Source organism: Procambarus clarkii, chromosome 88 (assembly GCF_040958095.1).
Source record: "Procambarus clarkii isolate CNS0578487 chromosome 88, FALCON_Pclarkii_2.0, whole genome shotgun sequence".
Lineage (NCBI taxonomy): Eukaryota > Metazoa > Arthropoda > Malacostraca > Decapoda > Cambaridae > Procambarus > Procambarus clarkii.
The window spans coordinates 9,838,973-9,863,569 of NC_091237.1; the positions used below are offsets into that span (position 1 = coordinate 9,838,973).

A 24,597-nucleotide genomic window follows, 5' to 3' on the forward strand; every position below is an offset into this window, starting at 1 on the left:
AATGAAATTTTAATTACTCTAGAAAACAAGATATGAATAAAGACAATCTCTTGGCTTACGTAAAATTCAAAACAAGTCAACAAACAAAACAACATGAATAATTAATGGCAGTAAAAATTTACTCGAAGACAATAAAGTGCAAGTAATAGTAATATAATTCAAATCAGGTGCTGAGAATACTGGCTTCAAGCTGCCACCTCCCTTAGTACACGACAGCCAGAGCTTTGTCTACTAGAGAGAGATGTCAACTCCAAAGAGCACAGAGATATTCTGAGGAGTACGGCGTGTGCTGGCCCAGACGTCGACTCAGGTAGTGGCGTGAGTGCAGGTGCGGCGACACACCAGCCAATCAGGAACAGGCAGGCGGAGAATGAGTAGTTTGCTGGTTTGACGGCTGACGGGAGCCGGTGTGTCTGGTGGTGCAAGGTACGTTTTGCTTCCTGGGCAAAACGTTTGGCGATACAGGTGGACGTATCTTCAATATGGTATCTTGTACGTGAATGACGTAAATTGTTGTAGGGAAGAGCAGGCTCAATCTCTCTTGAAAGAGATTATCGTCACAAAATATATATATATATATATATATATATATATATATATATATATATATATATATATATATATATATATATATATATATATATATATATATATATATATATATGGCACAACTCTCCTAAACACGAGAGTTAAGTATACAACTTTAGAACACTTTCCCACCAGGAGACTCGAACCCTAGCCAGCACAGAAGCCTTCCAGCAACTGGCATAATAGGTACGCCTTAACCCTCTCCACCACCGCTCAGACCCTTAAAAGAGATGGTAATTTTGGAGTATTTAAATACCCCAAAGATCAACACCTCCCAAGAGCACCAGAGCAAGTGAGGGGTCATTTAGACGTTAATTTCATCAAGTCCCTGTTAATATGGGAAGACACAGTGTCTCTGCTTAAGGCACAACTCTCCTAAACACGAGAGTTAAGTATACAACTTTAGAACACTTTCCCACCAGGAGACTCGAACCCTAGCCAGCACAGAAGCCTTCCAGCAACTGGCATAACAGGTACGCCTTAACCCTCTCCACCACCGCTCAGACCCTTAAAAGAGATGGTAATTTCGGAGTATTTAAATACCCCAAAGATCAACACCTCCCAAGAGCACCAGAGCAAGTGAGGGGTCATTTAGACGTTAATTTCATCAAGTCCCTGTTAATATGGGAAGACACAGTGTCTCTGCTTAAGGCACAACTCTCCTAAACACGAGAGTTAAGTATACAACTTTAGAACACTTTCCCACCAGGAGACTCGAACCCTAGCCAGCACAGAAGCCTTCCAGCAACTGGCATAACAGGTACGCCTTAACCCTCTCCACCACCTGCTCAGACCCTTAAAAGAGATGGTAATTTCGGAGTATTTAAATACCCCAAAGATCAACACCTCCCAAGATATAAGTAAGTTGTATACTTAACTCTCGTGTTTAGGAGAGTTGTGCCTTAAGCAGAGACACTGTGTCTTCCCATATTAACAGGGACTTGATGAAATTAACGTCTAAATGACCCCTCACTTGCTCTGGTGCTCTTGGGAGGTGTTGATCTTTGGGGTATTTAAATACTCCGAAATTACCATCTCTTTTAAGGGTCTGAGCGGTGGTGGAGAGGGTTAAGGCGTACCTGTTATGCCAGTTGCTGGAAGGCTTCTGTGCTGGCTAGGGTTCGAGTCTCCTGGTGGGAAAGTGTTCTAAAGTTATATATATATATATATATATATATATATATATATATATATATATATATATATATATATATATATATATATATATATATATATACATTTTTCCATAATATTATTGTCCAAAATGATGGATATGCTTACACCAACCCTCTCTCCTGTCCAAGGGCTTACTGCAGGAGCAGCTGGCCACTAGACTATTGCTCTGAGGGTAAAGTGCATCTGATATTTCATGGGGAATTGAAAGCATATCATATATCACCTTTAACGTTCTGTATATCATATGAAATAGGCTTTAACTCTCCTTTCTCAGACCCCCCTCCCACTCAAGTCCTCGACCCCTCCTTCTGTCTCATAGGGAGGGTTTGGTGAATGTCATAGGTGCTGCGTGGCTATGGCAACCTCTTGATCAGGGGTTCCTCATCGTCATGAGTACCTCTTCCTCATGAGTACTTCTTGGTTAGTTTTTCTTGATCAGGAGTCAACTGTACACCAGTTGATTGAAAGTTGAGAGGCGGGACCAAAGAATCAAAGCTCAACCTCCACAAGCACAACTAGGTGAGCACTTCTTGCAGAAAAGTGTCCAGTATATATATATTGTGTGTGTGTGTGCAATTACCTCAGTGTAGTTACAGGATGAGAGCTACGCTCGTGGAGTCCCGTCTTCCCAGTACTCTTTGTCGTATAACGCTTTAAAACTACTGACGATTTTACAGACATGGTCTAACCGTCTACCAGAATAAGGCATGAAAGGGGGAAAAGGTAAGGCATAAATAAAAAAGTAAAAAATAGAGGACGAAGCACATAGAAAGATTAATCAGGTGTAGTGGGAGTAACATGTTGAGCAGTGTTTTCTGTGTTGGCATCTTCATGTTCCGGTCTTGTTCTTACTCTCATGGTCGGTAGAGTGAAGAGTTCCGTAATTTGGATATTTATGATGGGTTGTTTTATTTTTATGTGGATTGCTTCAAGAATTTGTAATCTTCTTACATCTTGGGTTTTGTCTATTATGCAAGTGTTTTTATTCAACATTTCTCTTGTTAGGGTGATGTCATGGGCTTGTCTCATGTGATTTCTGGAGGCACCTGATTGAAGATGACAGGTCAAACGCCTCGTCAGCTTGGTCGACGTCATACCAATGTACTTAGATTGAGGGCTACATCCTTCGTGGGGGCAAGTGTACATGTATACAACGCTTGACTGCTGTAGAGGGTTCTCCGTCGGCTTCTGGCTGTTTTTAATAAGGAGGTCGGTAGTCTTCTTGGTTTTATAGAATATGATCAGGTCTAAGTTTTGGCTAGGAGTAGTGCTTTTTACTCCTTTATGGATTATTTCTTGTATTATTTGTTTTTCTTTTTTATGTTTACTGTGTATGGTGGATTTATAATATTATTTTATTGGGATGTGTTGTAGTTTCTGTTCTTGGTTCAGGATTGTACCATCGATCCAGGTGTCGTCTTATTGTAGTGTTTATGTCTGTGTTGCTATATCCATTGTTCACCAACACCTGAGTTATTCTTTCAAACTCCCTACTCACGCTGCTCCATTCAGAGTAGTGGGTAAGAGCTTGAAGAATATAAGCTTTGAGAACATTGGCTTTGTATCTCAGGGGACGCTCACTTCTACCGTTTAGGCATAATCCTATGTTTGTAGGCTTAGTATATACGCTGGTGCTTAGAGAGGCTCCTGTTTTTGTTAATAGTACATTCAAGAATGGCAGACTGTTATTTTCATGTGTAGATCGGAGCACTGACTCTCTCTCTAGATGGCGTTTTAGATCAATTAGTTCATCTGGGCTTTATACTATGACGAGTATGTCATCTACATAACGGCACTATACAGTTGGTTTTTGTCTGCTGCTGAAGACTCTGTCTTCGATGGTTCCCATGTCAAAATTGGGATTTTTCATGTAATTTTCCCATGAAATTTTGACATGGGAACCATCGAAGACAGTCTTCAGTAGCAGACAAAAACCAACTGTATATTGCCGTTATGTAGATGACATATTCGTCATAGTAAAAAACCTAGATGAACTAATTGATCTAATATATATAAATTGATTTAATATTAATATGTGTAGATCGGAGCACTGACTCTCTCTCTAGATGGCGTTTTAGATCAATTAGTTCATCTGGGCTTTATACTATGACGAGTATGTCATCTACATAACGGCACTATATAAATTGATTTAATATTAATATGTGTAGATCGGAGCTATCGGATAGATATTAATATGTGTAGATCGGATATATATATATATATATATATATATATATATATATATATATATATATATATATATATATATATATATATATATATATATATATATATATATATATAGCAGTCCCCGTGGCGCAGTGGTAAGACACTCGCTTGGCGTTTCGCAAGCGCCTTGCCTTGGGTTCGAATCCTGGCCGGGGAGGATTGACCGGGCGCCAATCCTTAACTGTAGCCTCTGTTCACCCAGCAGTGAATGGGTACCTGGTTGTTAAACGATTCGGCGGGGTCGTATTCCGGGGAAATTAGGGTTAAGGACCTTGCCCGAAACGTTACGCGTACTAGTGGCTTTACAAGAATGTAAACTCTTGTGTATATATATATATATATATATATATAGATATATATATATATATATATATATATATATATATATATATATATATATATATATATATATATATATATATATGTGTGTGTGTGTGCCTAAAGTGTCTCTCCTATTCCTCCTTCTTCCCATTCTTTTTTCCTCATTCCCATTGTCCCTTCCATTCTGCCTCCTCCAAATTTCCGTCCACATCTACCTAAGAGTCTCTCTACCACTATCACCCAATCCCTCCTTCCCTCCTTCCCTCCCTCCCTCCCTCCCACTCTCTCTGTCCCTCCCCCATGGTCTTCTCACTGGGAGAACATTCTCGACTACGTTGTGTGTTGTAGGATTGATGTTGGTTCAACGTTTTCAACGTTGATTCAAACATTGTCTATGAACGAATATTTTTTGGAAAACTCTATGGACAATCTAACCACCTTTTCAAACTTTATAAGACTCGTTGACTGTCGTAAAAGAAGGCAATCCCACTTTATGAAGAACAGGTAGTTGACCCAACCACCTTTTGACCAACTACTCGGCAAACTATCACTCTGTGTACAGATAGTTCTGACTGTGTTGAATGTCTCGCTCTCTCTCTTGTAATCGCTCTCAGAACAGAGTGCGTCTGATCATGAGATGCTTCACTGCTTCATATTTCGAAGCAGTGAAGTAACTCCTACAACGTAAACGGAAAACACCTCAACAATTTCATTTCAAATCATGAAAATTGTTAGGATTCACCACTGATGCCAATGTTCCTTAGAGGTTGGCACTTGGGCCGACCCTGACACTCCTATACCTTATATATTTCGTGTTGGAAACTTGGCAGAAGTAAGCCTTAAGTGACTGGCCTTCAACTTTAGACTCACAGACAGACAGACAGACAGACAGACAGACAGACAGACAAACAGACAGACAGAAAGGCATTCTACTGTACAAATACAGATATATATTTACATTTTTTTAAGTAGACTTTCTTGATTTTAGCACGAATCATTTCTGTATTAGTTACATTCTTCACTTGGGAAGAAAGTTGAAAAATTAACTCTCCAAAGTTCCTTTTCCAGTTGTATCAGCTGAGGCTAAGAGCGTTGGGCTGAACCTGTCGTTATTTTGGTTCATTACTAAAGGCAAAAGTGAGATGCAAGCATTGTGTTGCTTGACCAATAGGACATGTGATGGTGACGGGTGTCAATACTCACCATGAGATGCTTGACAGTTGAGGGTGAGGTTGGCCCCCTCTGCCAGGGGTTGGAGACGATCCCCAACACTACGGCCCGACGCGTCCTCCAACACCAGCCCCTCCACCGTCTCTGTTGGAGATCACAGAACACTGCACGCTGAAGTCTCACGAATAAACATGTTAACATAGGGAAAGAAACAATGAAATTTTAAGGATATAACAGAAACTAAAATTGCTACTCTTTTGGTTAAAATATTTAGTGTTTGGTAGGCCAATATTTTTAAGATCAATGAGGAGAGGATTTGAAAGCAACCAGATTTAGAAATACTTCATTTAGGCCATTATAATGGAGAGTTTCAAACATGATAAAATAATTATTCAACTTATGACCAAAACGAAGGATTTAGAGGCCAGCATCCCAGTCGAGAGGACAGATGGCAGGTGAATTAGAAGATGAAAGAAAGTGAGTGGAAGCAAGTGTCTAGGTCAGGATGAATGAGTTGGCTGATCAGTCAACATTGTTGTTTACAAACGAAAGTGTTGAGAAAATGTGTTTGTTTAGAGCAAGACAAGATGCATTGCTGGCCCTGGGTTAATTGTTGCTTGTGTTGATAGTCTCAGGCGTGTGAGGCAACATATATTATCACACTAAGATAGCGTCACACTGCAATACTCTCACACTACCACACTATTATTACATTACTGACTATTATCACTATCACAATCACACTGCCACAATATGTCATATCCGTACTACCAAGCAATCACACTACCACACCATTGCATTATCGCAGGTACCACACTAAACAAATTCTACACTATCACATTACTACACTAAGACACAGTCGCACTATCTCACAACTACACTATCACACTAGCACGCTATCACACAACCACACTATCACACAACCACACTATCACACAACCACACTATCACACAACCACACTATCACAACCACGCTATCACACAACCACGCTATCACACAACCACGCTATCACACAACCACGCTATCACACAACCACACTATCACACAACCACACTATCACACAACCACACTGTCACATAACCACACAACAACACTATCACACCTCCATACCACCACTGTGAGACAATGATCTCTCAGGACCAAGTTCATTTTCGCTCGTGGTGTAAGTGCAAGGTGCAACTTCTTCACATCTGGTCCATTATGGGGCATATTTCAAGTCTACGGCTCCACATGCAGAGAGGAGGTCAACAAAGATGCCGGTGGTGACCCCAGGTCATCACACTGAGCTGCAATTAATTGAGAAGTTGACTGCTACCAGCGAGAGGTACTGGTCAAGAGGGCAGTGAGGTACTGTGTGCTACAAGTTGGTAGTGGAGGGTGAGAGAGCTGGGGGCGAACAGAGAGACATCTGGTGAGATGCTGAGGGAAACTGGCTTGGCGGGTAGCCAGCACTGGTGCCGCTTCAAAATCACGTTCGAGTTTGACCAAGAGTTCTGATTGGCTGATAGAGATGTGACGTCATGGAGTCCTCCAAGCCGCCGACGAGGACCCGGGAACATCATTTGGGCGAGAACTCTGTGGAATTCCCTCAAAATGATTTTCATTATACATTATGTCAATGTGATTTGATTACGATCAGACTGCAGCTTAGGAGTGTGGTCAGGTTGGCCTCTGCTCATAGAGATACGTCAAGGACCTCTGCTCATAGATATACGTCAAGGACCTCTGCTCATAGAGATTCGTCAAGGACCTCTGCTCATAGATATAGCACAAAGACCTCTGCTCATAGAGATAGCTCAAGGACCTCTGCTCATAAAGATAGCTCAAGGACCTCTGCTCATAAAGATAGCTCAAGGACCTCTGCTCATAGATATAGCACAAGGACCTCTGCTCATAGAGATACGTCAAGGACCTCTGCTCATAGATATAGCACAAGGACCTCTGCTCATAGAGATACGTCAAGGACCTCTGCTCATATATATAGCACAAGGACCTCTGCTCATAGAGATACGTCAAGGACCTCTGCTCATAAAGATAGCTCAAGGACCTCTGCTCATAGAGATAGCTCAAGGACCTCTGCTCATAAATATAGCTCAAGGACCTCTGCTCATAAAGATAGCTCAAGGACCTCTGCTCATAAAGATAGCTCAAGGACCTCTGCTCATAGAGATAGCTCAAGGACCTCTGCTCATAGAGATAGCTCAAGGACCTCTGCTCATATAGATACCTCATGGACCTCTACACATAGAGTGCGACTACAACCCTATGGATCATCAGCTTAGAGCTGGAGACGGCAAGTCGACCGTAAAAACGTGATTGGGCCCCGGCTTGGGGCATCCAACACTTCCCAGAGAACTCAGTAGAATTCTGGGTTGGTCAACGTTTGTACCACTTTGGCCGAGCGGTTAAGGCAGGCTTCCGGGAATGGTCAAGGCTCGCGAGGTCAAGCCACGTCATTGCCTCCAAATGATTGTCATTATACTGGTAGTAGTCCAATTCACTGTTTGGAGTGTATGTGTGAACAGATATTTAAATGAACTGGTAATGTTGTGTTTGAAACTCCTACTACCTGCTATCCGTTCTGCATAGTTACACTTGAAATTTGACTTCAGGCATGTCTTATTTACTCGTTTCAGACTTTGCAACTTCGCCTTTACAACTGCAAAGTTCGCCTTTAACAATGCAGACTTCTGAAAATTTGTGTATGATTTCTAAGGAGAAACTGAACAGAGGACATAACAGAGGAGGTTTTTCCTTGTGGAAAAACCACCAATATAACAACTAAAGGAGAGAGAGAGAGAGAGAGAGAGAGAGAGAGAGAGAGAGAGAGAGAGAGAGAGAGAGAGAGAGAGAGAGAGAGTGGGAGAATTGAGAGAGAGTGGGAGAATTGAGAGAGAGAGTGGGAGAATTGAGAGAGAGAGAGAGAGAGAGAGAGAGAGAGAGAGAGAGAGAGAGAGAGAGAGAGAGAGAGAGAGAGAGAGAGAGAGAGAGAGAGAGAGAGGGGGGGGGTTTGAGGGGCAATACAAACACCTTCACCAGCCGGCTTGAACACGGGTGGTACGCGAACAAGGGGACACAGGTGAAAACTGAGTACCCACATGAGCCACAGGGACGTTAGAAAGAACTTTTTCAGTGTCAGAGTAGTTAACAAGTGGAATGCACTAGGCAGTGATGTGGTGGAGGCTGACTCCATACACAGTTTCAAATGTAGATATGATAGAGCCCAGTAGGCTCAGGAATCTATACCGTAGTTGCTTGACAGTTGAGAGGCGGGACCAAAGAGCCGAAGCTCAACCACTGCAAGCACAACTAGGTGAGAATACCAACACACACACACCCACAAGCAACCATTATCACACCACCACCCACAAACAACCATTATCACTTACCACCACCCACAAGCAACCATTATCACTTACCACCACCCACAAGCAACCATTATCACACACCACCACCCACAACCAACCACTCTCACACCACCACCCACAACCAACCACTCTCACACCCCGTGCTCAGAGCCCCCAGTTGCCTGGCAGACTCACCATGAACAAGCAGCAGGAGTCTTTGCGTCCAGGTGGGAGAGAGTCGGTAATGGACTCTGCATCTATACTCGGCCTGGTCGCCCTCCACGACCCCTCTGATCACCAGAGATGTCCCTCCTGCCTCCAGGTATCGACGCTCCTGGGGCCTGTCGCTCTTGCTGCTGCTGCTGCTGCTGCTGCTGGTGTAGTTCGCGAAGATGCTGTTGGTGTTGCTGAGGTCGATTTTGGCCCGAGCGTCGTAGCTGTGGTGGAGAAGAGAAGAGTGAGGCTGAGAGAGTGACGGAGAAGTGAGGGAGATGGGCAAGTGATGTGGAGGGTGTTGTGGTGATGGGTGTTGTGGTAGTGGAGTGTTGTGGTGTTGAGTGTTGTGGTGGTGTAGTGTTGTGGTGGTGAGTGTTGTGGTGTTGAGTGTTGTGGTGGTGGAGTGTTGTGGTGGTGGAGTGTTGTGGTGTTGAGTGTTGTGGTGATGGGTGTTGTGGTAGTGGAGTGTTGTGGTGTTGAGTGTTGTGGTGGTGGAGTGTTGTGGTGGTGTAGTGTTGTGGTGGTGTAGTGTTGTGGTGGTGAGAGTGTTGTGGTGGTGAGAGTGTTGTGGTGGTGAGAGTGTTGTGGTGGTGAGAGTGTTGTGGTGGTGGAGTGTTGTGGTGGTGGAGTGTTGTGGTGGTGGAGTGTTGTGGTGGTGTAGTGTTGTGGTGTTGGAGTGTTGTGGTGGTGGAGTGTTGTGGTGGTGGAGTGTTGTGGTGGTGGAGTGTTGTGGTGGTGGAGTGTTGTGGTGGTGTAGTGTTGTGATGGTGGAGTGTTGTGGTGGTGGAGTGTTGTGGTGGTGGAGTGTTGTGGTGGTGGAGTGTTGTGGTGGTGTAGTGTTGTGGTGGTGGAGTGTTGTGGTGGTGGAGTGTTGTGGTGGTGGAGTGTTGTGGTGGTGGAGTGTTGTGGTGAAGGGTGTTGTGGTGGTGTAGTGTTGTGGTGGTGTAGTGTTGTGGTGGTGTAGTGTTGTGGTGGTGTAGTGTTGTGGTGGTGTAGTGTTGTGGTGGTGTAGTGTTGTGGTGTTGAGTGTTGTGGTGGTGAGAGTGTTGTGGTGGTGGAGTGTTGTGGTGGTGTAGTGTTGTGGTGGTGAGAGTGTTGTGGTGGTGGAGTGTTGTGGTGGTGGAGTGTTGTGGTGGTGGAGTGTTGTGGTGGTGGAGTGTTGTGGTGGTGAGAGTGTTGTGGTGTTGAGTGTTGTGGTGGTGTAGTGTTGTGGTGGTGAGTGTTGTGGTGTTGAGTGTTGTGGTGGTGGAGTGTTGTGGTGGTGTAGTGTTGTGGTGGTGGAGTGTTGTGGTGGTGGAGTGTTGTGGTGGTGGAGTGTTGTGGTGGTGGAGTGTTGTGGTGAAGGGTGTTGTGGTGGTGTAGTGTTGTGGTGGTGTAGTGTTGTGGTGGTGTAGTGTTGTGGTGTTGAGTGTTGTGGTGGTGAGTGTTTTGTGGTGGTGGAGTGTTGTGGTGGTGTAGTGTTGTGGTGGTGAGAGTGTTGTGGTGGTGGAGTGTTGTGGTGGTGTAGTGTTGTGGTGGTGAGAGTGTTGTGGTGGTGGAGTGTTGTGGTGGTGTAGTGTTGTGGTGGTGGAGTGTTGTGGTGGAGTGTTGTGGTGGTGGAGTGTTGTGGTGGTGGAGTGTTGTGGTGGTGAGTGTTGTGGTGGTGGAGTGTTGTGGTGGTGGAGTGTTGTGGTGTTGAGTGTTGTGGTGGTGAGAGTGTTGTGGTGGTGGAGTGTTGTGGTGGTGGAGTGTTGTGGTGGTGTAGTGTTGTGGTGGTGTAGTGTTGTGGTGGTGGAGTGTTGTGGTGGTGGAGTGTTGTGGTGGTGGAGTGTTGTGGTGGTGGAGTGTTGTGGTGAAGGGTGTTGTGGTGGTGTAGTGTTGTGGTGGTGTAGTGTTGTGGTGGTGTAGTGTTGTGGTGGTGTAGTGTTGTGGTGGTGTAGTGTTGTGGTGGTGTAGTGTTGTGGTGGTGTAGTGTTGTGGTGGTGAGAGTGTTGTGGTGGTGAGAGTGTTGTGGTGGTGGAGTGTTGTGGTGGTGTAGTGTTGTGGTGGTGTAGTGTTGTGGTGGTGGAGTGTTGTGGTGGTGGAGTGTTGTGGTGGTGGAGTGTTGTGGTGGTGGAGTGTTGTGGTGGTGGAGTGTTGTGGTGGTGAGTGTTGTGGTGTTGAGTGTTGTGGTGGTGTAGTGTTGTGGTGGTGAGTGTTGTGGTGTTGAGTGTTGTGGTGGTGGAGTGTTGTGGTGGTGGAGTGTTGTGGTGGTGGAGTGTTGTGGTGGTGTAGTGTTGTGGTGGTGGAGTGTTGTGGTGGTGGAGTGTTGTGGTGGTGGAGTGTTGTGGTGGTGGAGTGTTGTGGTGAAGGGTGTTGTGGTGGTGGAGTGTTGTGGTGGTGGAGTGTTGTGGTGGTGGAGTGTTGTGGTGGTGGAGTGTTGTGGTGGTGTAGTGTTGTGGTGGTGAGAGTGTTGTGGTGGTGGAGTGTTGTGGTGGTGGAGTGTTGTGGTGGTGGAGTGTTGTGGTGGTGGAGTGTTGTGGTGAAGGGTGTTGTGGTGGTGTAGTGTTGTGGTGGTGGAGTGTTGTGGTGGTGGAGTGTTGTGGTGGTGGTGTTGTGGTGGTGGAGTGTTGTGGTGAAGGGTGTTGTGGTGGTGGAGTGTTGTGGTGGTGAGTGTTGTGGTGGTGAGAGTGTTGTGGTGGTGGAGTGTTGTGGTGGTGTAGTGTTGTGGTGGTGAGAGTGTTGTGGTGGTGGAGTGTTGTGGTGGTGGAGTGTTGTGGTGGTGGAGTGTTGTGGTGGTGGAGTGTTGTGGTGAAGGGTGTTGTGGTGGTGTAGTGTTGTGGTGGTGTAGTGTTGTGGTGGTGTAGTGTTGTGGTGGTGTAGTGTTGTGGTGGTGAGAGTGTTGTGGTGGTGTAGTGTTGTGGTGTTGAGTGTTGTGGTGGTGAGAGTGTTGTGGTGGTGAGAGTGTTGTGGTGGTGGAGTGTTGTGGTGGTGTAGTGTTGTGGTGGTGGAGTGTTGTGGTGGTGGAGTGTTGTGGTGGTGGAGTGTTGTGGTGGTGGAGTGTTGTGGTGGTGGAGTGTTGTGGTGGTGGAGTGTTGTGGTGGTGAGTGTTGTGGTGTTGAGTGTTGTGGTGGTGTAGTGTTGTGGTGGTGAGTGTTGTGGTGTTGAGTGTTGTGGTGGTGGAGTGTTGTGGTGGTGGAGTGTTGTGGTGGTGGAGTGTTGTGGTGGTGTAGTGTTGTGGTGGTGGAGTGTTGTGGTGGTGGAGTGTTGTGGTGGTGGAGTGTTGTGGTGGTGGAGTGTTGTGGTGGTGGAGTGTTGTGGTGAAGGGTGTTGTGGTGGTGGAGTGTTGTGGTGGTGGAGTGTTGTGGTGGTGAGAGTGTTGTGGTGTTGAGTGTTGTGGTGGTGTAGTGTTGTGGTGGTGAGTGTTGTGGTGTTGAGTGTTGTGGTGGTGGAGTGTTGTGGTGGTGGAGTGTTGTGGTGGTGTAGTGTTGTGGTGGTGGAGTGTTGTGGTGGTGGAGTGTTGTGGTGGTGGAGTGTTGTGGTGGTGGAGTGTTGTGGTGAAGGGTGTTGTGGTGGTGTAGTGTTGTGGTGGTGTAGTGTTGTGGTGGTGTAGTGTTGTGGTGTTGAGTGTTGTGGTGGTGAGAGTGTTGTGGTGGTGGAGTGTTGTGGTGGTGTAGTGTTGTGGTGGTGAGAGTGTTGTGGTGGTGGAGTGTTGTGGTGGTGTAGTGTTGTGGTGGTGAGAGTGTTGTGGTGGTGGAGTGTTGTGGTGGTGGAGTGTTGTGGTGGTGTAGTGTTGTGGTGGTGAGAGTGTTGTGGTGGTGGAGTGTTGTGGTGGTGGAGTGTTGTGGTGGTGGAGTGTTGTGGTGGTGGAGTGTTGTGGTGGTGGAGTGTTGTGGTGGTGGAGTGTTGTGGTGTTGAGTGTTGTGGTGGTGAGAGTGTTGTGGTGGTGGAGTGTTGTGGTGGTGGAGTGTTGTGGTGGTGTAGTGTTGTGGTGGTGGAGTGTTGTGGTGGTGGAGTGTTGTGGTGGTGGAGTGTTGTGGTGAAGGGTGTTGTGGTGGTGTAGTGTTGTGGTGGTGTAGTGTTGTGGTGGTGTAGTGTTGTGGTGGTGTAGTGTTGTGGTGGTGTAGTGTTGTGGTGGTGTAGTGTTGTGGTGGTGTAGTGTTGTGGTGGTGTAGTGTTGTGGTGGTGTAGTGTTGTGGTGTTGAGTGTTGTGGTGGTGAGAGTGTTGTGGTGGTGGAGTGTTGTGGTGGTGTAGTGTTGTGGTGGTGAGAGTGTTGTGGTGGTGGAGTGTTGTGGTGGTGGAGTGTTGTGGTGGTGGAGTGTTGTGGTGGTGAGTGTTGTGGTGTTGAGTGTTGTGGTGTTGAGTGTTGTGGTGGTGTAGTGTTGTGGTGGTGAGTGTTGTGGTGTTGAGTGTTGTGGTGGTGGAGTGTTGTGGTGGTGGAGTGTTGTGGTGGTGGAGTGTTGTGGTGGTGTAATGTTGTGGTGGTGGAGTGTTGTGGTGGTGTAGTGTTGTGGTGGTGGAGTGTTGTGGTGGTGGAGTGTTGTGGTGGTGGAGTGTTGTGGTGGTGGAGTGTTGTGGTGAAGGGTGTTGTGGTGGTGTAGTGTTGTGGTGGTGTAGTGTTGTGGTGGTGTAGTGTTGTGGTGGTGTAGTGTTGTGGTGGTGTAGTGTTGTGGTGGTGTAGTGTTGTGGTGGTGTAGTGTTGTGGTGTTGAGTGTTGTGGTGGTGAGAGTGTTGTGGTGGTGGAGTGTTGTGGTGGTGTAGTGTTGTGGTGGTGAGAGTGTTGTGGTGGTGGAGTGTTGTGGTGGTGGAGTGTTGTGGTGGTGGAGTGTTGTGGTGGTGGAGTGTTGTGGTGGTGGAGTGTTGTGGTGGTGGAGTGTTGTGGTGGTGAGTGTTGTGGTGTTGAGCGTTGTGGTGGTGTAGTGTTGTGGTGGTGAGTGTTGTGGTGTTGAGTGTTGTGGTGGTGGAGTGTTGTGGTGGTGGAGTGTTGTGGTGGTGGAGTGTTGTGGTGGTGGAGTGTTGTGGTGGTGGAGGGTTGTGGTGGTGAGAGTGTTGTGGTGTTGAGTGTTGTGGTGGTGTAGTGTTGTGGTGGTGAGTGTTGTGGTGTTGAGTGTTGTGGTGGTGGAGTGTTGTGGTGGTGGAGTGTTGTGGTGGTGTAGTGTTGTGGTGGTGGAGTGTTGTGGAGGTGGAGTGTTGTGGTGGTGGAGTGTTGTGGTGGTGGAGTGTTGTGGTGAAGGGTGTTGTGGTGGTGTAGTGTTGTGGTGGTGTAGTGTTGTGGTGGTGTAGTGTTGTGGTGTTGAGTGTTGTGGTGGTGAGAGTATTGTGGTGGTGGAGTGTTGTGGTGGTGTAGGGTTGTGGTGGTGAGAGTGTTGTGGTGGTGGGGTGTTGTGGTGGTGTAGTGTTGTGGTGGTGAGAGTGTTGTGGTGGTGAGAGTGTTGTGGTGGTGGAGTGTTGTGGTGGTGGAGTGTTGTGGTGGTGAGTGTTGTGGTGGTGGAGTGTTGTGGTGTTGAGTGTTGTGGTGGTGAGAGTGTTGTGGTGGTGGAGTGTTGTGGTGGTGGAGTGTTGTGGTGGTGTAGTGTTGTGGTGGTGTAGTGTTGTGGTGGTAGAGTGTTGTGGTGGTGGAGTGTTGTGGTGGTGGAGTGTTGTGGTGGTGGAGTGTTGTGGTGGTGGAGTGTTGTGGTGAAGGGTGTTGTGGTGGTGTAGTGTTGTGGTGGTGTAGTGTTGTGGTGGAGTGTTGTGGTGGTGGAGTGTTGTGGTGGTGTAGTGTTGTGGTGGTGAGAGTGTTGTGGTGGTGGAGTGTTGTGGTGGTGGAGTGTTGTGGTGGTGGAGTGTTGTGGTGGTGAGTGTTGTGGTGGTGGAGTGTTGTGGTGGTGGAGTGTTGTGGTGTTGAGTGTTGTGGTGGTGAGAGTGTTGTGGTGGTGGAGTGTTGTGGTGGTGGAGTGTTGTGGTGGTGTAGTGTTGTGGTGGTGGAGTGTTGTGGTGGTGGAGTGTTGTGGTGGTGGAGTGTTGTGGTGGTGGAGTGTTGTGGTGGTGGAGTGTTGTGGTGGTGGAGTGTTGTGGTGAAGGGTGTTGTGGTGGTGTAGTGTTGTGGTGGTGTAGTGTTGTGGTGGTGTAGTGTTGTGGTGGTGTATTGTTGTGGTGGTGTAGTGTTGTGGTGGTGTAGTGTTGTGGTGGTGTAGTGTTGTGGTGGTGTAGTGTTGTGGTGTTGAGTGTTGTGGTGGTGAGAGTGTTGTGGTGGTGGAGTGTTGTGGTGGTGTAGTGTTGTGGTGGTGAGAGTGTTGTGGTGGTGGAGTGTTGTGGTGGTGGAGTGTTGTGGTGGTGGAGTGTTGTGGTGGTGGAGTGTTGTGGTGGTGAGTGTTGTGGTGTTGAGTGTTGTGGTGGTGTAGTGTTGTGGTGGTGAGTGTTGTGGTGTTGAGTGTTGTGGTGGTGGAGTGTTGTGGTGGTGGAGTGTTGTGGTGGTGTAGTGTTGTGGTGGTGGAGTGTTGTGGTGGTGGAGTGTTGTGGTGGTGGAGTGTTGTGGTGGTGGAGTGTTGTGGTGAAGGGTGTTGTGGTGGTGTAGTGTTGTGGTGGTGTAGTGTTGTGGTGGTGTAGTGTTGTGGTGTTGAGTGTTGTGGTGGTGAGAGTGTTGTGGTGGTGGAGTGTTGTGGTGGTGAGAGTGTTGTGGTGGTGAGAGTGTTGTGGTGGTGGAGTGTTGTGGTGGTGTAGTGTTGTGGTGGTGAGAGTGTTGTGGTGGTGGAGTGTTGTGGTGGTGTAGTGTTGTGGTGGTGAGAGTGTTGTGGTGGTGGAGTGTTGTGGTGGTGGAGTGTTGTGGTGGTGGAGTGTTGTGGTGGTGGAGTGTTGTGGTGGTGGAGTGTTGTGGTGGTGGAGTGTTGTGGTGGTGAGTGTTGTGGTGGTGGAGTGTTGTGGTGGTGGAGTGTTGTGGTGTTGAGTGTTGTGGTGGTGAGAGTGTTGTGGTGGTGGAGTGTTGTGGTGGTGTAGTGTTGTGGTGGTGAGTGTTGTGGTGTTGAGTGTTGTGGTGGTGTAATGTTGTGGTGGTGAGTGTTGTGGTGGTGAGAGTGTTGTGGTGGTGGAGTGTTGTGGTGGTGGAGTGTTGTGGTGGTGGAGTGTTGTGGTGTTGGAGTGTTGTGGTGTTGAGTGTTGTGGTGGTGGAGTGTTGTGGTGGTGGAGTGTTGTGGTGGTGGAGTGTTGTGGTGGTGGAGTGTTGTGGTGGTGAGAGTGTTGTGGTGGTGTAGTGTTGTGGTGGTGGAGTGTTGTGGTGGTGTAGTGTTGTGGTGGTGAGAGTGTTGTGGTGGTGAGAGTGTTGTGGTGGTGAGAGTGTTGTGGTGGTGTAGTGTTGTGGTGGTGAGAGTGTTGTGGTGGTGGAGTGTTGTGGTGTTGAGTGTTGTGGTGGTGGAGTGTTGTGGTGGTGGAGTGTTGTGGTGGTGGAGTGTTGTGGTGGTGAGAGTGTTGTGGTGGTGTAGTGTTGTGGTGGTGGAATGTTGTGGTGGTGTAGTGTTGTGGTGGTGAGAGTGTTGTGGTGGTGAGAGTGTTGTGGTGGTGAGAGTGTTGTGGTGGTGGAGTGTTGTGGTGGTGTAGTGTTGTGGTGGTGAGAGTGTTGTGGTGGTGAGAGTGTTGTGGTGGTGAGAGTGTTGTGGTGGTGGAGTGTTGTGGTGGTGTAGTGTTGTGGTGGTGAGAGTGTTGTGGTGGTGGAGTGTTGTGGTGGTGTAGTGTTGTGGTGGTGTAGTGTTGTGGTGGTGAGAGTGTTGTGGTGGTGAGAGTGTTGTGGTGGTGAGTGTTGTGGTGGTGAGAGTGTTGTGGTGGTGTAGTGTTGTGGTGGTGTAGTGTTGTGGTGGTGAGAGTGTTACACAGTCAGAGTATAACAGAGACAAATACTGATAATAATAATTACAATAATATTTTCACCACCAAGCAATGAAAATAGTGGCGAGTGATGGTGATGATGATAGTGCAAATAATAAAATTAATTAATTAAAATTAACAATTTTGAAAACATAAAACATATTTGTATGGTTCATATTTTAAAATTAATTTAGAAAAATAGGTTATCTTCATGATGATAACCACGTTAGGTAATCTACAGGTTAGGTGGAGGGTGAATGGGGGGGGGTGGAGGTGGACCTCCGAGCCGCACCGACATGCTGTTTTCGGTGGCATTAACTGGCCAGAAACCTGAAGAAGCTGCTCAGAGTTCAAGGCTGAGCTTGATTTGGTGACCAAGCAAGTACAGCTTCTCAAGGGGGAGAATGTTAAACTTCAAAATCATATTCAGTGGAAACAGAAGTCGACCAACATAAAAAAAAATAGTAAAGATTACTGGCAGGAATAGTGACATCATATGTACACTATATGGATACTAGTCATCCTCTTTAAGTGAAAGTACTTACACGTACTTACACTTCGGAGCAGTCTCCGTGGTGTAGTGGTAAGACACTCGCCTGGCGTTCCGCGAGCGCTATGTCATGGGTTCGTATCCTGGCCGGGGAGGATTTACTGGGCGCAATTCCTTAACTGTAGCCTCTGTTTAACGCAACAGTAAAATGTGTACTTGGATGAAAAAACGATTCTTCGCGGCAGGGGATCGTATTCCAGGGACCATAGGATTAAGGACTTGCCCGAAACGCTACGCGTACTAGTGGCTGTACAAGAATGTAACAACTCTTGTATATATCTCAAAAAAAAAAAAAAAAAAAAAAAAAAAAAAAAAAAAAAAAACTGCTTGGATGTTGTGATGGACCGACAGAAAGTTGACGTTTGTGTTACTTTTTTTTTTTTTGCAGGGATACTCCTGCGCGGGTCCTAAGCCTCTGACTGGCCCACTGCGCGGGCCCTAAGCCTCTGGCTGGCCCACTGCGCGGGCCCTAAGCCTCTGGCTGGCCCACTGCGCGGGCCCTAAGCCTCTGACTGGCCCACTGCGCGGGCCCTAAGCCTCTGACTGGCCCACTGCGCGGGCCCTAAGCCTCTGACTGGCTCACTGCGCGGGCCCTAAGCCTCTGGCTGGCCCACTGCGCGGGCCCTAAGCCTCTGACTGGCCCACTGCGCGGGCCCTAAGCCTCTGACTGGCTCACTGCGCGGGCCCTAAGCCTCTGACTGGCTCACTGCGCGGGCCCTAAGCCTCTGACTGGCCCACTGCGCGGGCCCTAAGCCTCTGACTGGCTCACTGCGCGGGCCCTAAGCCTCTGGCTGGCCCACTGCGCGGGCCCTAAGCCTCTGGCTGGCCCACTGCGCGGGCCCTAAGCCTCTGACTGGCTCACTGCGCGGGCCCTAAGCCTCTGACTGGCCCACTGCGCGGGCCCTAAGCCTCTGTCTGGCCCACTGCGCGGGCCCTAAGCCTCTGACTGGCTCACTGCGCGGGCCCTAAGCCTCTGACTGGCCCACTGCGCGGGCCCTAAGCCTCTGGCTGGCCCACTGCGCGGGCCCTAAGCCTCTGACTGGCCCACTGCGCGGGCCCTAAGCCTCTGCCTGGCCCACTGGGCGGGCCCTAAGCCTCTGCCTGGCCCACTGCGCGGGCCCTAAGCCTCTCACTGGCCCACTGCGCGGGCCCTAAGCCTCTGCCTGGCCCACTGGGCGGGCCCTAAGCCTCTGGCTGGCCCACTGCGCGGGCCCTAAGCCTCTGCCTGGCCCACTGGGCGGGCCCTAAGCCTCTGGCTGGCCCACTGCGCGGGCCCTAAGCCTCTCACTGGCCCACTGCGCGGGCCCTAAGCCTCTGCCTGGCCCACTGCGCGGGCCCTAAGCCTCTGTCTGGCCCACTGCGCGGGCCCTAAGCCTCTGCCTGGCCCACTGCGCGGGCCCTAAGCCTCTGCCTGGCCCACTGCGCGGGCCCTAAGCCTCTGCCTGGCCCACTGCGCGGGCCCTAAGCCTCTGCCTGGCCCACTGCGCGGGCCCTAAGCCTCTGCCTGGCCCACTGCGCGGGCCCTAAGCCTCTGACTGGCCCACTGCGCGGGCCCTAAGCCTCTGCCTGGCCCACTGCGCGGGTCCTAAGCCTCTGCCTGGCCCACTGCGCGGGTCCTAAGCCTCTGCCTGGCCCACTGCGAGGGCCCTAAGCCTCTGACTGGCCCACTGCGCGGGCCCTAAGCCTCTGACTGGCCCACTGCGCGGGCCCTAAGCCTCTGACTGGCCCACTGCACGGGCCCTAAGCCTCTGACTGGCCCACTGCGCGGGCCCTAAGCCTCTGACTGGCCCACTGCACGGGCCCTAAGCCTCTGACTGGCCCACTGCGCGGGCCCTAAGCCTCTGCCTGGCCCACTGCGCGGGCCCTAAGCCTCTGACTGGCCCACTAAGTGTTACTTGTATCTGTTTTACTGAGGCAGAGTTTGAGTATTTATGACTCGAATGATTGCTTCTGACAGATTCTGCCCCATATGTTTAACAACTTCCTCTGCTCTGTTGAATCTAATTTCATATCTTATTGAGTTTGTAACTATGCACTGTGTTAGATAATGTTCCAGTGGTCTGTTGTGGTTGTAATTGTGCACTGTGTTAGATAATGTTCCAGTGGTCTGTTGTGGTTGTAACTATGCACTGTGCTAGATAATGTTCCAGTGGTCTGTTGTGGTTGTAATTGTGCACTGTGTTAGATAATGTTCCAGTGGTCTGTTGTGGTTGTAATTGTGCACTGTGCTAGATAATGTTCCAGTGGTCTGTTGTGGTTGTAACTATGCACTGTGTTAGATAATGTTCCAGTGGTCTGTTGTGGTTGTAACTATGCACTGTGTTAGATAATGTTCCAGTGGTCTGTTGTGGTTGTAACTATGCACTGTGTTAGATAATGTTCCAGTGGTCTGTTGTGGTTGTAACTATGCACTGTGTTAGATAATGTTCCAGTGGTCTGTTGTGGTTGTAACTATGCACTGTGTTAGATAATGTTCCAGTGGTCTGTTGTGGTTGTAATTGTGCACTGTGTTAGATAATGTTCCAGTGGTCTGTTGTGGTTGTAACTATGCACTGTGTTAGATAATGTTCCAGTGGTCTGTTGTGGTTGTAACTATGCACTGTGTTAGATAATGTTCCAGTGGTCTGTTGTGGTTGTAACTATGCACTGTGTTAGATAATGTTCCAGTGGTCTGTTGTGGTTGTAACTATGCACTGTGTTAGATAATGTTCCAGTGGTCTGTTGTGGTTGTAACTATGCACTGTGTTAGATAATGTTCCAGTGGTCTGTTGTGGTTGTAACTATGCACTGTGTTAGATAATGTTCCAGTGGTCTGTTGTGGTTGTAACTATGCACTGTGTTAGATAATGTTCCAGTGGTCTGTTGTGGTTGTAACTATGCACTGTGTTAGATAATGTTCCAGTGGTCTGTTGTGGTTGTAACTATGCACTGTGTTAGATAATGTTCCAGTGGTCTGTTGGGCATTTCTCCACAGTGTTGACATTTTCTCTCATCTTCTGGAACATGTAAGCCTATTTCCTATGCACATGGGTATCCAAGCCTGATGCGATGTAAGTGTACTTCTGTTGCACTACTGCTCCCTTTCATCAAAATAAGTGGTTTGTAGTTGGTTGAATTCTTGTACCAACCCGCAGATCCTGATGTTGCAACTGCTGTGTTGTGGTCACTGTTCATCTTCTGCATTGCTCTATTTCTAATTCTTTTCTTAATCTGTGACAGACTCTGTGGTATGTAAATGTTTACATTTCTTCTCTTTGTTGCCAACGGTGGGCTAGGTGCTGGAGGCACTCGGGCTAGGTGTTGGAGGCACTCGGGCTAGGTGCTGGAGGCACTCGGGCTAGGTGTTGGAGGCACTCGGGCTAGGTGCTGGAGACACTCTGGCTAGGTGCTGGAGGCACTCTGGCTAGGTGCTGGAGACACTCTGGCTAGGTGTTGGAGGCACTCTGGCTAGGTGCTGGAGACACTCTGGCTAGGTGTTGGAGACACTCTGGCTAGGTGCTGGAGACACTCTGGCTAGGTGCTGGAGACACTCTGGCTAGGTGTTGGAGACACTCTGGCTAGGTGTTGGAGGCACTCTGGCTAGGTGCTGGAGACACTGACTAGGTGTTGGAGACACTCTGGCTAGGTGCTGGAGACACTCTGGCTAGGTGTTGGAGGCACTCTGGCTAGGTGCTGGAGACACTCTGGCTAGGTGTTGGAGGCACTCTGGCTAGGTGCTGGAGACACTCTGGCTAGGTGTTGGAGACACTCTGGCTAGGTGTTGGATACACTCTGGCTAGGTGCTGGAGACACTCGGGCTAGGTGCTGGAGACACTCGGGCTAGGTGTTGGAGACACTCGGGCTAGGTGTTGGAGACACTCTGGCTAGGTGCTGGAGACACTCTGGCTAGGTGCTGGAGACACTCGGGCTAGGTGCTGGAGACACTCTGGCTAGGTGTTGGAGACACTCGGGCTAGGTGTTGGAGACACTCTGGCTAGGTGCTGGAGACACTCTGGCTAGGTGCTGGAGACACTCTGGCTAGGTGCTGGAGACACTCTGGCTAGGTGCTGGAGACACTCTGGCTAGGTGTTGGAGACACTCTGGCTAGGTGCTGGAGACACTCTGGCTAGGTGTTGGAGACACTCGGGCTAGGTGTTGGAGACACTCTGGCTAGGTGCTGGAGACACTCGGGCTAGGTGCTGGAGACACTCTGGCTAGGTGTTGGAGACACTCGGGCTAGGTGCTGGAGACACTCTGGCTAGGTGCTGGAGACACTCGGGCTAGGTGCTGGAGACACTCTGGCTAGGTGCTGGAGACACTCTGGCTAGGTGTTGGAGACACTCTGGCTAGGTGCTGGAGACACTCTGGCTAGGTGCTGGAGACACTCTGGCTAGGTGCTGGAGACACTCTGGCTAGGTGCTGGAGACACTCTGGCTAGGTGCTGGAGACACTCTGGCTAGGTGCTGGAGACACTCTGGCTAGGTGCTGGAGACACTCGGGCTAGGTGCTGGAGACACTCTGGCTAGGTGCTGGAGACACTCTGGCTAGGAGTTGGAAACACTCGGGCTAGGTGTTGGAGACACTCGGGCTAGGTGTTGGAGACACTCGGGCTAGGTGCTGGAGACACTCGGGCTAGGTGCTGGAGACACTCAGGCTAGGTGCTGGAGACACTCTGGCAAGGTGTTGGAGACACTCTGACTAGGTGCTGGAGACACTCTGGCTAGGTGCTGGAGACACTCTGGCTAGGTGCTGGAGACACTCGGGCTAGGTGTTGGAGACACTCTGGCTAGGTGCTGGAGACACTCGGGCTAGGTGCTGGAGGCACTCGGGCTAGGTGCTGGAGACACACTGGCTAGGTGCTGGAGACACTCGGGCTAGGTGCTGGAGACACTCTGGCTAGGTGCTGGAGACACTCTGGCTAGGTGCTGGAGACACTCGGGCTAGGTGCTGGAGGCACTCGGGCTAGGTGCTGGAGACACTCGGGCTAGGTGTTGGAGACACTCTGGCTAGGTGCTGGAGACACTCGGTCTAGGTGTTGGAGGCACTCGGGCTAGGTGCTGGAGGCACTCACTCTAGGTGTTGGAGACACTCTCGCTAGGTGTTGGAGACACTCTGGCTAGGTGCTGGAGACACTCGGGCTAGGTGTTGGAGACACTCAGGCTAGGTGTTGGAGACACTCTCGCTAGGTGTTGGAGACACTCAGGCTAGGTGCTGGAAGCACTCTCGCTAAGTGTTGGAGACACTCGGGCTAGGTGCTGGAGACACTCGGGATAGGTGTTGGAGACACTCGGGCTAGGTGCTGGAGGCACTCGGGCTAGGTGCTGGAGACACTCGGGCTAGGTGTTGGAGACACTCGGGCTAGGTGCTGGAGACACTCTGGCTAGGTGCTGGAGACACTCTGGCTAGGTGTTGGAGACACTCGGGCTAGGTGTTGGAGACACTCTGGCTAGGTGTTGGAGACACTCGGGCTAGGTGTTGGAGACACTCGGGCTAGGTGCTGGAGACACTCGGGCTAGGTGCTGGAGACACTCGGGCTAGGTGTTGGAGACACTCGGGCTAGGTGCTGGAGACACTCTGGCTAGGTGTTGGAGACACTCGGGCTAGGTGCTGGAGACACTCGGGCTAGGTGCTGGAGACACTCGGGCTAGGTGCTGGAGACACTCGGGCTAGGTGTTGGAGACACTCGGGCTAGGTGCTGGAGACACTCTGGCTAGGTGCTAGAGGCACTCGGGCTAGGTGCTGGAGACACTCGGGCTAGGTGTTGGAGACACTCGGGCTAGGTGCTGGAGACACTCGGCTAGGTGTTGGAGACACTCGGGCTAGGTGTTGTGGAGACACTCGGGCTAGGTGCTGGAGACGACACGGGCTAGGTGTTGGAGACACTCGGGCTAGGTGCTGGAGACACTCTGGCTAGGTGTTGGAGACACTCGGGCTAGGTGCTGGAGACACTCGGGCTAGGTGTTGGAGACACTCGGGCTAGGTGCTGGAGACACTCGGGCTAGGTGTTGGAGACACTCGGGCTAGGTGTTGGAGACACTCGGGCTAGGTGTTGGAGACACTCGGGCTAGGTGCTGGAGACACTCGGGCTAGGTGTTGGAGACACTCGGGCTAGGTGCTGGAGACACTCTGGCTAGGTGTTGGAGACACTCGGGCTAGGTGCTGGAGACACTCGGGCTAGGTGTTGGAGACACTCGGGCTAGGTGCTGGAGACACTCGGGCTAGGTGCTGGAGACACTCGGGCTAGGTGCTGGAGACACTCGGGCTAGGTGTTGGAGACACTCGGGCTAGGTGCTGGAGACACTCTGGCTAGGTGCTAGAGGCACTCGGGCTAGGTGCTGGAGACACTCGGGCTAGGTGTTGGAGACACTCGGGCTAGGTGCTGGAGACACTCGGGCAAGGTGTTGGAGACACTCAGGCTAGGTGTTGGAGACACTCGGGCTAGGTGCTGGAGACACACGGGCTAGGTGTTGGAGACAATCGGGCTAGGTGCTGGAGACACTCTGGCTAGGTGTTGGAGACACTCGGGCTAGGTGCTGGAGACACTCGGGCTAGGTGTTGGAGACACTCGGGCTAGGTGCTGGAGACACTCGGGCTAGGTGTTGGAGACACTCTGGCTAGGTGTTGGAGACACTCGGGCTAGGTGCTGGAGACACTCGGGCTAGGTGTTGGAGACACTCGGGCTAGGTGCTGGAGACACTCGGGCTAGGTGTTGGAGACACTCGGGCTAGGTGCTGGAGACACTCTGGCTAGGTGCTGGAGACACTCGGGCTAGGTGCTGGAGACACTCGGGCTAGGTGTTGGAGACACTCGGGCTAGGTGCTGGAGACACTCGGGCTAGGTGTTGGAGACACTCTGGCTAGGTGTTGGAGACACTCGGGCTAGGTGCTGGAGACACTCGGGCTAGGTGTTGGAGACACTCGGGCTAGGTGCTGGAGACACTCGGGCTAGGTGTTGGCGACACTCGGGCTAGGTGTTGGAGACACTCGGGCTAGGTGCTGGAGACACTCTGGCTAGGTGCTCGAGGCACTCGGGCTAGGTGCTGGAGGCACTCGGGCTAGGTGCTGGAGGCACTCGGGCTAGGTGCTGGAGGCACTCGGGCTAGGTGCTGGAGACACTCGGGCTAGGTGTTGGAGACACTCGGGCTAGGTGCTGGAGACACTCGGGCTAGGTGCTGGAGACACTCGGGCTAGGTGCTGGAGACACTCGGGCTAGGTGCTGGAGACAC

The 24,597-nt window shown here is 50.1% G+C and overlaps 1 protein-coding gene across 1 annotated transcript in view; it reads right to left on the reverse strand.

Moving 5' to 3' along the window:
• The window catches only part of LOC123745894 (uncharacterized), a 715,884-nt gene that overhangs the window by 276,589 nt on the left and 414,698 nt on the right, over positions 1–24,597 (reverse strand). Inside the window, exons 3-4 of the mRNA XM_069317722.1 lie at positions 9,028–9,269; positions 5,518–5,628 (exon numbers count right to left, since the gene is read on the reverse strand). Of these exons, the coding sequence (XP_069173823.1) occupies positions 5,518–5,628; positions 9,028–9,269 (353 nt within the window). The remainder of the gene's footprint in view (positions 1–5,517; positions 5,629–9,027; positions 9,270–24,597) is intronic.